Consider the following 17,947-nt stretch of genomic DNA (forward strand, 5'->3'; position numbering starts at 1 on the left):
GACCCAATTTTAGATTAACAGAGTACTGATTCCATTAATAAAAACAAAATCCATTTTAAACATTATACATACGTATTTACGTCTATAAACACGTTTTATTGAGATTTAAATTATTAAAATCCGCCCTTGTATAATGCTGGTAAAATTACACTCAAATCGCTCGGATAGATTCAGTCCGTTTTGTGAATCGGTTCATATGATTCAGTGAACACTTCCAACTCAAAAGAACGATTAGTTGGAAAAGTGAGATGAAGCCTGGCTCGGTTTATGAAATGAACGTGATCAGCTTCTGCATTAACAGTTCAATTCTGCTCGCACAAAGTAATAATGTATAAAACACTGTCCATATATTAACACTAAGAATTAATATATTAAAAAAATACAATGAAATTTGTTAAAACTGGATTCTGATGCAGTTAAATATGTTTAACACAGCGCATATAACTCATGAATCCCATGCACAATGAATCAAAATAAACGACAATAGTTCAACCTCAACTACACCTTAAACTATAATTTTAGAAATATATCCAGCAAACATGTGTTTTAAAACAGCACAGTGAACTGTAATATCAAGATTTAAGCACGCTTCAGTGTCCAAAAGAACAGCACGTAATGTTACTCACCGCTCGAGAGAGAAAACTTATTCCCAGTGAATGTTATTTACTCGAGTTGTGCACTTCCATCCGTGCGAGCGAAATATCACTTATCCCTTGTGAAGCCAGTGTGCTTTACAGCAAAAACGACCACAAAACGAGATGAATGACAACACCACAGACTTTCACTCACCGAGCGAAACCATCCGGCACGACAGCAACGGATCAAAAATCATATGTAGTACACTCGTAGAGATTTGTAGCGCCCCCTCACAGCTCTCCCTGGCCAATCAGGAGGGATCCCTGGGGCAGTGGGCGGGGCCTGTCTGTTTTGTCACTACAGGACATAATATTCACCCTTGACTGACTCAAGGCTCGTCTAAAAACACATTGTAGTGTGGCACATCAGGGGCTGGCATTAATGTGCTCAGCTGTCAGAGTGAATCTTAAGCTGCTTAAAATACGTGTCTTGCATATTTAAAATAGCTCAGTGTGCCGGTAGGTTACATGAAACTGCACACTATGGAAACAGTGCAATGTATATGCTGGAATACCACTGCTAAAGTCTTAATAACGGAAATTAATATTAGTGTTAAGTTGAGCTTGATGAATAGAGGTTTCGTTAACTAACTATGCCAGGCCTGTAACTAGCCTGGTGAAAGATGGTGAAAGGTGGTTCTTTTTTCTCAAAAAGTTTACTTTTTTTTTGCAGTTAGTTGCCTTATTTTCTATTTTATTATGAGGTTTAAATACTCCATTTAGTGACATTTTAAGCACTATTTTTAGCTGGATTAGCTTGTCAGATAGTCCTCATAACCACACATTTTGATGCACTACAATTATTTCCTGAAGATTTTGAACAGGGGTGGGGTTATATTTTTTACATTTTATAATGAACTTGATGCAAAATAAATAAATAAATGAATAAATCCTGTTTATAACACAATGGTGTCCAATGCTGAATATTGAATACACTTGATTTGCTGGTTGAGGATCCTTACTTTTTAAAAATCTGATTCAAGCACAAAGTTTAATTGAAACATTTAATTAGCTTTTTTTTGTATCTCAACAATTAACAAACAAACAAAAGGTTACATAAAAAAATGACAAGCTCTGTTAAAGGCATTCGCCCCAACAGTCCCATCATTCTCTTTCTCTTCTGAGATGGGATGGTGGGCCAAATCAAAGGTTTCTATGGGCCAACTTTGGCCTAAGGGTCCTAGTTTGGGCATTTCTGATTTAGAATAAAGGAATATGAAAAAAGTTAAATACAAATGTATTACATCAAGTATCATTTTAAAAAAACGTCATTCATTAGTCAAATAACAAACTGGCCAACACAAATTTAACTTTCCTCGGTCAGAATTTGACCATTTAATTACAAAACTATTAAAACATAACAATAATAATATTGCAGAGCTTCACGATTAAAAATAAAAGCCTGGATAACAACAACAGCCTATTTAGTATTAGAATGGACTTTAATATGGGCCACTTTTGGTGCTTTCCACCTTTTCATATTTTTGTTTCAAGAATAAGGTCAAAGATTTAAAATAAAAGCTACTTGTAAAATGTACTTAACAATGCAGTAGGTCAATAGTGAAAGTTGACTTTACTTACGCAGATTTGGCGTGGTCGTAAAACCTTTGATGGGTTATTTCCACAATTTATTATGGCATAGCAGTCAAAATAGCAGAAATGAGCACATGTGTGGGCCAAATTCTGGACCTTTGTTAGTGGGTCTTTCGAACCCCCTGTTCAAAATCCCTTGATTTGCTCGCTGAGGATCCTTACTTTTTAAAAATCTGATTCAAGCACAAAGTTTAATTGAAACATTTAATTTGCCCTTATTCTCATATATAATTTAGCCTTCTGTTTGTAATCTTATAATCTTCTAATAAATCTCAATTGAATTTAGCATGGAGAAAAATAAGGTTGCATAATGAGGTAAAAATGTGCTCATATTATTTAAGAATAGGTTAGTTTCTTTATGCTGATTATACACTCTCGGAAATTAAGGCAATCACTGGGGCGGTACCTTTTCAAAAAGATACTCATTTGTACCTAAAGGATTCATAAAGTATTATTACCTTAAGTGCTCTTAAAAATGACAAATGTGTACCCTTTGAAAAGCTACCACCTTGATTTTTGTGCTTTATATATTAAGATTGTAGAAGTTTTTTGAAATTGATTGAGTTTAAGAAATGAAATACAACAGAAGTGAGAAAATTGAAAAAATGCTAATGAAACAATATTCTGAATATCTGACAAGTCAAAGTAAAAAAAAAAAGTAATAATCTGTTAATTAACAGTCCAATGTAGCTCATAATTCTTTTACTTATATTTTTAGTAGTTCGAAAATATACATATAGTATAAGAAATAACATAGTAAAATGTATTTCTGGGGCAACACGGTAGCTCAGTGGTTTGAGTCCTGGCTGGGCCATTTGGTATTTCTGAGTGGACTTTGCATGTTCTTCCCATATTGGCATGGAGTTCCTCCGGGTGCTCCGGTTTCCCCCACAGTACAAAGACGTGCTATAGATGAATTGAATAAACTAAATTGGCCGTAGTGTATGTGTGTGAATGAGTATGTATGGATGTTTCCCAGTACTGGGCTGCAGCTGTAAGGGCATTTGCACTGTAAAACATACACTGGATAAGTTGGCGGTTCATTCCGCTGTGGCGACCCCTGATGAATAAAGGGACTAAGCCTTCCAACACTCCCGGGAGTCTCCCATATTTCAGACCCATCTCCCGCCACCCTCCCATTTTATTATTTCTACTTTAACTCCCGTAATTGCGCCCCCCGACATCTCCACCCCTCCCACCACCACCACCACCACTAGTCCTCAGCTGTACAGTCTATAACACCCCCTGATTGCCAAATTTGGTATAGTATCTGATCGCATCAGCTGCCCAAAAGCCATTGCATATTTACTTAGCTGTGTTATTCAGACACCTAGACCCCCGTGAGTAACGTAGTACAGTTACTTAGCTGTTTTATTTAGGGCCTACTCACACTATGCCATCCGTTCCGTGACGGCCCGTGTCCCGGATCGTTTGAGAATTGTGAGTGTGCTGAATCGGGCTCAAGCACAGTTCACTTGGCCGGCCCTGGCCCGGTTGGAAGAGGTGGGCCTGAGCACGGTTCACTTGGCGTAGTACGCTTGTAGTGTGAGTGCAAAACACGCCAAAGCCTGAAGCTGAAAGCTTGACGTGACTTTTAAGGGACTGTTTCATATGGATTCATTAATCATTCTTATTGTTCAATGAACGCAAACTGCCGTAGTTTAATAAAGACGCAAACCCCTCACTGCACGACAGCTGCGCGCCTTCAGCAGACCTCCTCATTCCTGCAGCACGAGGGCTTTATGATTGTTTATGAGCGCCAAAAGTGGCGGATCTGTTTGGTGAAATATCTGACTGCGTGTCACTGCATCCCTAAGGACTGTTTGGCGAAATTTTTGACTGCATGTCACTGCATAACAAACAACTGAAACAATATAACTAGAGAAATCTCCACTGTGCTGAGCGAGAGCACTCACTGAACAGCGCAGCATCGATGACGTAAGCGTGCTCAGGCCCGATTGTAGTGTGATTGCGGGCTGTCGGGGGAGACAGGAGGGGGGACAAGCGTGCTTTTGCCCGGTTCGAGGCAACTGTACATAGTGTGAGTATGGCCTTAGACACCTAGATCCCCCCTCCACACACACAGACACACACCAGTCTCTCAGATTTGGGACAGGTATGGGACTAAGCAGAAAGAAAATGAATGAATAAATGAAAATGTATCTTTTGTTTATCTTAGATGGCCTGGGGATGCCTAAATTAACAGTAATTTTTTATGCTTTCTTTTTTAGACAATAAGCAGATAAGACATCAGAAGGATTAATTATGCACAAAAATCTTTTTATCTGAAAAACACATGCATTTATCCACCAACCTAAAGTCTTTTCTGTAGATAGAAGTAAAAAGAGCCTTGCAGATGCTTGCAGAATCAGCATGACCGCATTAAAATTTGAGCACCTGATTTAAGCACTGTTACTGTGAAAGCCACTTTGCATCATGTCTCGTTCTATAAATCCAGTCTTCCTGCTGAGCTCATTGTGGTTAAAGCAGACCTTGGTGGTGCATCACTCTCTCTGGTGCGATGTGTTGCATAATGGTCGGACGGAGAGGCTGAGCGCATCCAGACAGGCTTGGGCAGTGCAGCTCAGACACCTCCACATGTATCCTCTCTCTCAGCTGCTGCTCGGCTCATCCTGTAATTATGGCTGTCATCAGCAGCCCCCGTCGAGAAGCTATATTTACTGGAGCCCTGTACAAACAGTTCTCAGGCTTAGAGGAGCCTGCTACAGAATCTCCATTCACTTGCTACTGGTCTGAGACTGGTTAGCTGGTGCAAATGCAAATGAAAAGTGTCAATATGCAAGGAATGTGACAGTGCTCACAGACACAGCTCATTCTGCCCATTCTCATTATTAATAGCACTATATTTTCTGACACATGCTTGTGCGATTGTGTTTTACAAACACAAAGTAAGACAAACAGAAATAAGTTACGACATGCCACTGAGGTCAGAGGTTAGGAGAAGCATTCAGACAAGTGCAGCTGAAGATCGGTATGTGTGAAGCTGTTGATGGAATGATCAATTTAACAAGACACAAATGCTGAACTACTATCACTTAAAACATGCAAACTCCACACAAAAATGCCAACTGGCCCAGCCAGGACTCTAACCAGTGACCCTCTTGTTGTAAGGTGACAGTGCTAACCACTGAGCCACCGTGCCACTTTGCTCTATAAAATATTTCCAAAATAAAATTGAATTAAAACACAATATTTCTCAGTTCAATACTCCCACAGCACTAGTTATCATAGATATATACACTAAATATCGCATAGGGACCCTGAGCATGCGTCAATAGAGCCGCCACATTGGTACAGTGCTCCCAGGACAAGTGTCATTCAACCGCACTAGTCAAGATAGTGTTATAACGAGAAGATGCGGGACTTTAGGGCTGCCTATGGGTGTAGTAATGAGCAAACAAAGAAAACAAAGCACAAAGGCAGAACATTTCATAGGTAATATTATGTTTTTTTCTGTTTTTGTATGTTCTGAACTTTTGTGCTAAAAGGTAACGTTATTGAGGATAACAGTCACTTACTGCATTCACCATACGGCAAAGCAGCTCCAACTCGCACTAAACACTCGGCTTATGGTAGTTTTGTTGAATAAAATCAGCAAACAATGCAAAATAAATATGACAACGAGATGCTGCGCTGCCAGAAACTTGTATTATTGTCGCTAGTGAAAGAGTCGTTCGGGGGATTCATTCACAAACGAATCGCTCCCTCCGTCAGTATGAGAAGTGAAAGCAGGAGAGGAGGTGTGTTTCAGGACACGGATTAGATCAAATTTAACAGGGAGGGTGAATAGTACATTTCTGTGCACACAAACACAAGCTTTTTGTCAGGAATGCCCGTGCGGTCACTGATCCATCAATGTAGAAAAGTGATGTAAAATTATAATTTTCGTAATTAGAAAAAAAAATTACATACTAACATCCAGTAAAACTCCCGATCATAGATATATGTGTATATGTGTATATCTCTGGCTTTGCGTGGCCACAGTCCTCCACTGTACCTTGGTCCCGCATTAATTTCAAAGGAGCACCCTGTAGCAAGATGGCGGCGCTATTGACGCATTCCGTCCAATAGACAACAATAGGCCAGGCGACATCTAGTGTATATATCTATGACAAGTTATTACATTTACATTACACTGAATTAAACTAGTCTGAATTGCAACTCTGATAACTGGACTTGAGCAGTTTCCCTTTGCTAGAACTTCATCTATATTAGGCTGCTTTGACACAATTGTAAAAGCACTATAGAAATAAAGATGAATAAAATTGAACATGTTAATTAAAAAAAAACTTAGGACTTACATAGAAAACTTAAAAGTTAGTTATATGCAGTAACTGAGCAATGTCTTAGCATACAGCACAATGTTGTGAGCTTTGCATGGTTAGGCTCCGCTCGCGTTTTCATGTAAAATACATAAATCTACTTCTAAGTAAATTGTGAGGTGACTGAACATTTCCTTGGAAATTGCAGCACAGTGAAACTGCATCTTCCTAGAGTTTAAAGGCTGTCAGTAAGCCTGAGTTTTCAGATTACAGACTACAGTGCCCTGTGGCTAATCTCCAGCCTTTGGTGCTAATGACAGGCTCTGATGCAGGTAGCAGCTCCCGGTGCCAACACACACACACATCTGTCTGTGTACAGCCGGCCTCCAGGTGTTTGTCTAAGCCGCCAGGAGCATAATAGGTTTATGGTTAGATTGAGATCAGTTCTGACGTGGTGAAAAGGATCATTAGTGGTCCCAGATCAGTGGATCAGCTGTATAGCACAAACCAGGAAATGCACTTGCTCATCTTTCAGTGTTTCACTTCTTCATATTATGTTTTTTACTAGAAGAATACAGTCATAGCCTCATGTTTGTTGAAGCTTTGCTTGTTTGGTCTAAAGTAGGTCAATGGAGGCCTCCGTCATGTGGTTGTGTTGAGGAAAAATATATAATGCGCATCCCCCCACATAACAATTATTGCGCACATGATACTTGAATCTCCCATCGAGTTGTCTTTAAAAAAGCAGCACTGTGGCAGCTCATAGAAAGAGAACAGCGATCACATGTTCTTCCCTCTCACCCTGAGGCTGCTCAGTTTGTTCTGTGCGACTGAGGGCATGTGTCCTGAGTTTGCTATGACCAGGTCATGCTTGCCTCTTTCTGACACTTTTGCCCTGAGCATTACATGCTAGTATATGGATGGATAAACCTCATGCATGCATGTTGCAGTGCAGAGGGAGTAAGCCTCAATCTGCATGAATCATTCAAGCTATTCACAATTCAAGCTAAACAAGGAAATGTTAGCATCAAAGTATTGGTGTATTATAAGGGGGACAATGTTTAAATATTGATTGAGAAAAACAGGTTAAAATAGCCTTTTCAAACCTTTTTCTTACAATCACAATTTAAAGTTTAATTCATTTAATTTTGAGTAAAAACTACCTAGCTACAAGAAACACACTGCAAAAAATGTTTTTCTTACTTAGATTTTTTTGTCTAGTTTCTAGTCTTAATATATAAATATTTTTAAACCAAGAAGCATTTTCTAGACAAGCAAAACTCATTGTCTTAATTTAAGAAATATTATGCCAAAATTGAGTGAGTTTCTTCTTTAAAACAAGCTAAACAATCTGCCAATGGGGTAAGCTAAATACTCTTATTAAATTGACAATTGAAAACTCACTCCATTTGACACATTATTTCTTAAAATAATACAATATTTATTTTTTGATTTGATGATATTTTAAAAATATTTTTTACTTGTCTAGAAAATGCTTCTTGATTTAAGAATTTGTAGATATTTGGACTAAAAACAAGACAAACCCTCTATAAGAAAAGCATTTTTTTGCAGTGCAACTTGCAATTTTGGCTCTATTTATTATCAGAAGTCTGAGTTTGGAACTTGAGCTTTTACCAATTTTTTCTGAATTGCGAAATAGCAATAGACATATAGTCTCAATTCAGAGAAACATATCTAAATTATGATGATAACTCACAACGATAAGTTTATGACTTGTGTTTATGAAAAGTGAGAATGGCGATATGTGAACGATATGAGAACGGCTATTTGATATTATTTATAATCTCACAATTCTGCCTTTTTTCTGTATTTCTCACAGTTGCAAAGTACACTACATAAAAATACATGCAAAAATCACAATTTTGAGAAAAAGTAAGATATTTCATGTCAATTGACATAAACCTGTGAAATGTAAACTCATTAAAGAACTCCTATTATGCATTATATAATGTCATATTTTGCATGCAGGGTCAAAAAACACTTTTATTGTCTTATAATGTGCATTTATTTTCACCTAATGATCCCAAAAAATGATTTGTTCAGTGATTCATTTGTTCTCAAACCCCTTCTTAGCGTGATGCTAATTTACACTGATTGGTCTAAAGACCCAGTCTGTTGCGTTTAGTGCAAGACAAAGAGAAACATCCACCACGGCTTATCAACATAGTCAGAGTGTATGTGTGAGCCCAATGCAGGAGTGCGTTAAAGCAATGCAGTTAAACACCAGCATGTTGCTCTATTCCTAACCATGACACACATTATTAGTATTAATCCAGTATTAATCCACACTGTGACAAAAGCTGAACTATTTTGAAACTTGACCGCTGCACGTGTGCACATGTTGAAGGTGGATAAGCAATGCCAAACAGCAGAGGATCACAAGCTCACAAACATAGTTAAATCCGTAAACAAATCGGCATGCACCGTGTTTTTAAACGTGGCATTTTAAACCGTGTTTTTAAACGTGCGTGGATTGATTACAAGTAAAAAAACACAACATAATTTGCAAACTAGAGAAAACAAGGAGGCAGCCATTTTAATCACACTTACTTACACTTGTGAATTGGAGGAAGAAACTGATCCATGAACAGTGTACTGATAAAGTTCCTAAAGATAAAGTCCTAAGCTGCGTCCCAAATGGCACACTATACACTATGCACTCATGTACTTATGCACTTACACACTCAACAGGATAGTACATGTATGTAGTGTCATCCCAAATGGCACACTTATGTTTTTTTACAAAACGGAAATTCAAACCGTTTCCCCGATGACGTTTGACGGTCGCCAAAACAGTGAAATAAACAACCGAATTATCAAATAATACCTGCCGTGAGTATTATCGCATTCACCATCGGGAGGCGCTATAATCACTCTCATAGGAGAATTTTGATTTCACCATCCAAAATAAATAAAGTTATCCAACATGTGCGCCCGATAGCTCCGCCCCTTCTGCTACGTAGGCAAACCAACAGTCATTGAGTGCGTAAAGTGTCCATCATTCCACACTTCATTTTACCGGCTGAATGAGTGCATCATCCAGGAAATTAAAGTGCACTTATTATTTTTAGAGTTTTCAATGTGAACGCACTACTTAAACTATTTATACTACAAAAGGGCGTAGAATAGTGCATAAGTATGCGATTTGGGACGCAGCTCTAGTCTTTTCTGATCTTTTATTTAACAATCACCCGACGAATCCCTCATTGCAGGGTAGATTATTGCATTAATCGTTCACTTATTAGGGTTCACTCATCTTCAGTCAGGATCAGTCCCACACACACCCACACTCTGCTAGCGTTTGAAGGGAAAGGCACGTTTACGTTTTACCAGATCCGGCATTTTGTTTTTGGTGTTGTTTCATGTCGACTACAAAATGAACAACGAATCATTTAAACGACTATGAATCGAATCTTCTATTTAAAAGAAAATATTTTAAACAAGTTGCACTTTTAGATTTAAACCTCAGCTGGATGTTTTCATTCGCTTAGAGCTGTGTTGCACACTGCATGGAAGGTCATTTTCAAAAACCCATAATAGGGGCTCTTTAACTTATCTATAGTCAACCACATTCTCTTTAAATGCAGGGGATTTGTAGATATAAACAAAGCATATCAATAAAAAGTTAGAAATCAGACAGAATCAGGTTTTATAACCTACATAATATGGGCTAACTACTTAAAAGAGTCTTGTATCGAGAGCCAAACAGCTGTGTGATCAGATTTTGAAAAGATAAGCCATCAGTTGATGGATGGATGGTCGTCATATACAGCCATTAAAGCTGCAATTGTCCAGCTTAGCTGACATAGACACTGACATCATAGTTATTCACTGGCAACCTTGGACATGTAATGCAGGGTGCTGATGACTGTGCGCATTGTGTAGAGACTACTGTGCCAGCTCTGATCCACAGACCTGCAGATAACATCTCAACGGCTAGACTACACCATAAATCTCCACCATCCTCTATGAATCAATACATGGGGCAGCACAGGGTTGAAATCAAATGCCAGCATACTGAGCTTTGCTGAAGCCGCTGAGGGGATACGATTTCCCCTGCCAGAGTGTTATAGATCAGGGGCTTTACAAATGACTTGAAATCTGACACCGATTTTTGCAAGGTGCATGGTTTTATTGACAAAAACATTATTAAATCTAGCTTAAAAACAGCAGCCTTTTTCCACCTCACAATCTCGTTGCAGGAATATATTATGAGCATTTGGCCAATCGAGAAGTTGAAAGAACTTTAAATGAATATAAATAAACATGTAAGTAATTAACTTTATGTTTTGCAAGCAATTAAGGAAATCATTAAACATAATAATGCAAAATCAATATAGTTATAATACATACTCTAATTGTATTGATGAAAACATAAGCAAAGGAACAATCTGATAATTGAGGTGACTCATTATAAAACAATCTGGCTTTTGCTTATTGATCAAGCGGCTTTAATACTTTTGCACTTACAACTTAGACTTCAAAGTTGTCTACGCATGAAAAAGGATTTGCAAAGATACAAAGCAAGGAGTCTACTCTAAAGGCTGTTATTCTTTGTATAAAGTTAGAAGAAGCACTGTTTCTACAATCCCTTTTTCAACCACGTTCCTGGAGGACCACCAGCTCTGCACATTTTCCATGTCTCCTTAACCAAATACACCTGATTCAGGTCATCAGCTCATTAGCAGAGGCAGAAAGACATATATTAGGTGTCACAGAAAAAGGAGACATCCAAAACATGCAGGTAGTTCTCCTGGAACTCCTTAAATCATTCGACTGCATTCCTGAGTTTTCTAGTTCCCACACAACATGCTGTCAAAAACTGTATATCATATAACTGTATATATCACTAAGGTTTAAATATTACTCAGGTAAATTAATAGTTAAGTTTTAGCAATCTCTGTTTTAAAGTTCAATATTGGTTGGTTTTGATCCTTTTTTCCACTATGGTAACCTAAATTACATGCTACCCTGCTCCAGAGCAAGTGTTATTTTATGTTAGAGATCATGAAGCCTAATTGGACCAATCAAAGATATGTAGCTGATGCAATAAAGCCTGGCTTTTGTTTTTTTTTGTATTTAAATTTTATGTAGGGCGACGCAGTGGTGCAGTTCTGTCGCCTCACAGCAAGAAGGTCACTGGTTCAAGCAGGGGCGTTGCTAGACCCCATTTATTGGGGCATGTACCCCAGTAAAAATCGCCAGTGCCCCAGTTAAGCCTGATTTATACTTCTGCGTCAGGTGACCGGCGTAACCCACGGCGCATGCAACGCGCGTGGCTGTGCATTTATACTTCTGCGCGCTGTCGCTGTCGGTCTGCATTAACACTTCCGAAACGCTAGTTGGCAGTGAGGTGTATATGTTCCTCTGTGTCGAGTTTCTTCGCTGCTTTATTGCTTTTCCTGAACACTTCCGGGATGTACAAGTGGCTCAAACTCGCTCATTTTGAGGCAGGAACCGGCGGACGTGCAACAACTTTAACTATGAGGTAAACACAAAACATCCGGAGCTCCTTCACAGTACTCCACACTTGTAAACAATCGCTCGCGCCATTCGCGCGGCTCTCGGTCCCGCCCAGACTCGTCAGCGCTACCAAGCCGACCTATCACAGAGCTTACGCTACGCATCGTTGCGACGTGTAGTTACAATTTTTGAGAGGTGCACGTCAGCAACGCCGACGGCCACGGCGAAGGGCTATGCGTCAGCGCCGTAGCATACGCTGGCGTTTGACGCAGAAGTATAAATCAGCCTTTAATTCGAGATACGATTTACTTTATACGCAAGACTGGTAATCCCAGAATAAAGACGTTATCCTCTATGTGCAATCGAACCAACACTGATGAAAGCAATGTAGTTTATTCAAAAGCAAACTCAGCATGTGCGCAGAAAAAAAACATATACCACACGCCACACGCACCGCTCCTGTTGACGCTAATGCGCTTCTCTGCTCCCAGTCCAGCTGTGAACATGCACAGCGAAAAAATAGCCGCGCCGCTCATGCGTTGTGAAACCGGCATAATAGTCTTTTATGAAGAGGTGTCGGCGTGCAGTGAGTTTTGCAAGTCGACAAAACTAAATTAAAATAATATAAAAATTGGCCATCACTCTGGTCTAATACAACACACAACAGATAATTCTATAAAAAAAACAAACATTTTTTTTGTATTTTATTGAATTGTCTATAGCATTTCATTCTAATAAAATTCATTTAAAAAAATGAGCAAATGATTTCTTATCTTAGCATCACTCCAGTTGTGTCTTTATTAATTATTTAAAGTTATGTCTTTAATAATTGTATAATAACAATAATACTGATTATATATATATATATATATATATATATATATATATATATATATATATATATATATATATATATATATACACATTTTTTTTTTTTAGAGGGGAAGCTGTGCCCTAGTGCTCCTGGGTTCAAGCTGGGTCAGTTGGCGTTCCTGTGTGGAGTTTGCATGTTCTCCCCGTGTTTGCTTGGGTTATCTCTGGGTCCTCCGGTTTCCCCTACAGTCCACAGGCATGCGGTACAGGTGAATTGGGTAGGCTAAATTGTCCGTAGTCCCTAGTGAATGAGTGTGAATGGGATATTTCCCAGAGATGAGTTGCAGCTGGAAGGGCATTTGCGACTTAAAACATATGCTGGATAAGTTAGCGGTTCATTCCGCTGTGGCGACCCTGGATTAATAAAGGGAATACGCCAAAAAGAAAATGAATGAATGACCATTTTATAGCTTAAAACTGTCAATTAACATTAGTAATAGCTTTAAATAAAAATTGACATGTAAGTCCTTACATCTTAACTTGCTGTTTGAACCTACATTATTAAATTCAATTGATTTGCCATGATATAATATTACTATCTTTAAACTGGCTTCTTAAACTTTTTTTGTCTCATCAGTGTTTTTCCCTGCCTTGTAAATGCACTTAAATTCATTGTATTTCTGATGACGATATCTCTGAGTCATCAACAGAAATTGAATTGCACTGACTCTCTCGAGAGAAATGACTCAGACTGACCCTCTCACGTGTCACGTGATTGGCTGTTTGCTGCACGTGTCATATATTCAGGTGCATGCAGTCCAGAGTTGATCACAAACTCTGGGTTAAATTCTGAGTTAGAGTATGTTTTTACCAAGCGTGATGATCCTAATATTAACCAGTTTAGATTTGTTTGTTTTTTGTCAGCCTGAAATAATCTCTGCAACCCAGAGTTTGTTCAACTCATTTTGTGCAACGGGCCTTGGGAGCTTAAAATGGCAAAGCAATAATATAGCTGTTTTCTTTGTTGTTGAGCACAAGCTGTAAAGGCCCTGCCCTTTTCTGGAAAAGTAGGAACTGATTGGATCCTTGTCAGTTGCTGTGATTTCATGTGAGTGACAGGTTTTTCCATCCCCATGCCAGTAAACACTCTTATTCTACAGTCATTTTGATTAAAGATTGTGATTCACATGGATTCTAAAAAACTGATGATGTGTGTAGATAAATTAGTTATGTTAAGTGCTGCATTCAACTTTGGTTGATTATTTAAATAGGCTTTGGCGAACTTAGAAGTATTGCTCATGAATTTTGTTTACCAAGACTTCAGCTGTCACCATGACCAAGGTCTTTTGTGTTATTCTCAGCAGTGCTTATACTTCGCTGCTCAGGATCAGAGAACAGAGTTCACTTTCTACTCAAGGAGCTGCAGGCAACCACATGAAAACCCTCTTTGAATAACTCATGAAGCACACGCAAAATAACACAAGTGTGTATTTTGTTTCCATAAAGCTGCCCTTACTCAGACACTATTGTGACTGAATTAGGTTAAGATAAAAAAATAGTAATAGTTGAAGTCTTAGTTTAGTGTGATGGTAGAGAGGCGAAAGACTAAATATCTGGATTGTGGTTAAATATTGGTCAATTTGTCCATCTGATTTTAAATCCTTAGATTTGGAACTTCCAACAGTAAAACAAAACATAAATGATATTATTATGGTGGTTTGAGAAAGCCAACATACTGTTACACTACATAATCTTATTCCCCCGTCTTCTTCTTAGACTGTTTTAGAAATGCATCCGTTCCTACTACAAACCCCAAACTAACTTCAAACCTCCAAACTATACTGAATAAGGTTGCTAATTCTTTTTCAACTGATCAGACGGTTCAAACGGTTTTCCGGAAACTGACCCAAGGTCAAGTCCTATTGAGTTAACATTGGGTTAAACTTTGTGACCTCATAACTTTCCACTAGACTGTCATACTAGAACCACACTAATTTTTGTTAGCAACTGCTTAGCAACTACTCAGAACACCTTAGCAACCACCTAGCAACACCGTAGCAGCCCCCTAGCAACTCTTTAAAAACCACCTAGCAACGCCTTAGCAACCACCTAGCAACAGCTCCTTACACCCTAGAAACCACTTAGCAACACCTTAGCAATGACCTAGAACACATTCTCAACTGCCTAGCAACACCTTAGGAACCACATAGCAACACCTTAGCAACCACTCAGAACACCCTAGCAACCGTCTATCAAGACCTTAGGAACCACCTAGCAGCACATTAGCAACCACCCAGCAACGACTTAGCAACCACCTAGCAACCACTCAGAACACCCCAGCAACTACAAAGCAACGACTTAGAACATCCCAGCAACCATCTGGTAACAACTTATAACACCTAGGCAACTGCCTAGCAACCAACTAGCAACACCTTAGCAGCCCCCTAGCAACTCTTTAGAAACCACCTAGCAACGCCTTAGCAACCACCTAGCAACAGCTCCTTACACCCTAGAAACCACTTAGCAACACCTTAGCAATGACCTAGAACACATTCTCAACTGCCTAGCAACACCTTAGGAACCACCTAGCAACACCTTAGCAACCACTCAGAACACCCTAGCAACCGTCTATCAAGACCTTAGGAACCACCTAGCAGCACATTAGCAACCACCCAGCAACGACTTAGCAACCACCTAGCAACCACTCAGAACACCCCAGCAACTACAAAGCAACGACTTAGAACATCCCAGCAACCATCTGGTAACAACTTATAACACCTAGGCAACCGCCTAGCAACCAACTAGCAAAACCTTAACAACCGCCAAGCAACACCTTAGCTACCACCTAGCAACACCTTAGCAACCTCTCAGAACACCTTAGTAACCACCTAGCTAAACCTTAGGAAACACCTAGCAACACTTTAGCAACCACCCAGCAACGCCTTAGCGACTACATAGCAACCACTCAGAACCCCCCAGCAACCACCTAGCAACAACTTAGTACACCAAACAACTGCCTAGCACTACTTTAGCAACTACCTAGCAACCACTTAGAACACCCTAGCAACCGCCTAAAATGCCTTAGTAACCACATAGCAACCACCTACCAGCACTAGAAACAACCTAGCAACACCTTAGCAACTTCCAAGCAACTGCCTATCAATCACTCAGAACACCCTAGCAACTACCTAGCAATACCTTAGCAACAACCCAGAACACCTTACCAACCACCCAGCAACACCTAAACAACCACCCAGAACACCTTAGCAACTGTCTAGCAGCATCTTAAAAATCACATAGAACACCTTAGCAACAGGCTAGCAATGCCTTAGCAACCACTCAGAACACTCTAGCAACTGCCTAGCAACACCTTAGTAACCACCTAGCAACCACTTAAACAACCAAACAACTGACTAGCAACTCCTTGGCAACCACCTAGCAACCATTTAGAACACCCTATCGACTGCCTAGCGGGAAACATGTCAATCCATACTAGAAACATGCTGACCTATATGTAGTTTCAAACTTCTTAAACTACTTCAAACCTTCAGACGAGGCTTTCTCAAGCCACCATAAAGTTTGTCTACGAATTTTACTTCTCTAGTTTTGCATTAATATTCATGTATAATGGCTGTATAATGTATAATAAGTTTATCAGTAACTCACGTTTTTCATACACTATTTTATTTTAAATAATATATATTAATAAATTGTTTAGATTATACAACATATCCTCCACATTTAAAAATGGCAATGAAAGGCCATTGAAAAAATTAACTGTCAAATTCAGTCCAATCTTTATTTCATTATTATTTTAGATCAGCTTGTTTAGGTCAGATTTGACCATCGGCTCCCATGAATGCCGAACAATATTTGTAGCTTTAGACTAACATTACACAAACAATAATCTAAATACCTTTTCTTGGTCATGTTTGATCTTGCCTAGGACACCAAGTTAGGAATGTCCCATAAAAGAGACACCTGACACCCACTTAAATGACATTCGATAAATCTTTCAGCGCTGAAACACTTCCTAAAACACAATATTGCACAATAGTGATACCACTCACAGGCCAGTGTAAAAAATACACCTTTTACACTGGTTGCAATGCAAATACCTATCCAGCCAATCCCATGAAAGCAGCTTAATGCATTTAAATGTCCAAAATTTAGATACTGTATATCTATTAGCTAGTGTGCTCCAAATCAGTGACAAATTTCACATTTAGAAAGAATAAAACTGATATAAACATCCAAAGCTTTTTGTTGCTTCCGCCTAAATAAATCAACGTTTTCTTTTCACGTCACCTCATACTTTATGTTCACATCAAATCTTCTGACCAATCAGATGCTTTCTATTATCGGACATGCATCGCCTCACTTGCTTTTCATTTGATGTGCTTGATCTTAACCACTCTCTAGGAAAGGGGTAGTAAAAGCAAAGCGCTATTAGCTGTTTTTTAAAGGGGATTAGCTACACTATATCCCACCCTCTCTTCATTTTTTTAGTTGAGATTACGTCATACTTCGAATAAAAGAACACATTTCAAAGCACTTCATGGGACTTTTAAGCATGTAGATCTGATTAAGACAGTAGCTGGGTTTCCATCCTAATGTAATGTGAATCATTTAGAAGTTTGCAAAAAATAAAGAGAAAACTCTCAAATGTGAATCAGGTGCATTTCCATCAAGTTGTTAGAGTGACTGGCTGTGGTATTGGTAACCTAGCAACCAACTGTAAACAAGGGAAGCATAATGAAGTCAGCTGATTAGTCACGTGGGTGTAATGCACGCTGCTTCAGAATATTATTATTTCCATTAAATGTTTTTTTTTCCCACAAGTCCAAAACCATTTGAAGCAAGCATAAAAACTTTTGCAAATTAAGGGATTTTTATTAGACATTTTGTTTTCTCATACATACTTCAAATTGATTTTAAAATAACTTTTTACAAGTTTACAAAAAATGGTCTAAAAAGAGAAAATATTAAGCGGTATATATCAGTTTTATATATATAAAAAAAACAAATAAATAAAAAAAACATATATACTTCATATACACTCAGCGGCCACTTTTTTAGGTACACCTGTTCAACTGCTCGTTATTGCAAATTTCGAATCGGCCAATCACATGGCAACAA

At 38.8% G+C, this 17,947-nt stretch overlaps 1 protein-coding gene across 6 annotated transcripts in view; it reads right to left on the reverse strand.

The window, feature by feature from the left end:
* Positions 1–17,947, reverse strand: part of ripor2 (RHO family interacting cell polarization regulator 2) — a 157,009-nt gene that overhangs the window by 100,634 nt on the left and 38,428 nt on the right. For 2 of the 6 annotated variants that reach the window (XR_012394646.1, XM_021468091.3), the window contains exon 1: positions 627–841. Coding sequence is in view for 1 of the 3 variants with exons in the window: in XM_009294297.5 (XP_009292572.2) it covers positions 790–832 (43 nt within the window). In the remaining 2 variants the exon portion in view is untranslated. 6 annotated transcript variants of the gene reach the window in all.

Source organism: Danio rerio, chromosome 19, assembly GCF_049306965.1.
Source record: "Danio rerio strain Tuebingen ecotype United States chromosome 19, GRCz12tu, whole genome shotgun sequence".
In the NCBI taxonomy this organism is placed as follows: Eukaryota; Metazoa; Chordata; class Actinopteri; order Cypriniformes; family Danionidae; genus Danio; species Danio rerio.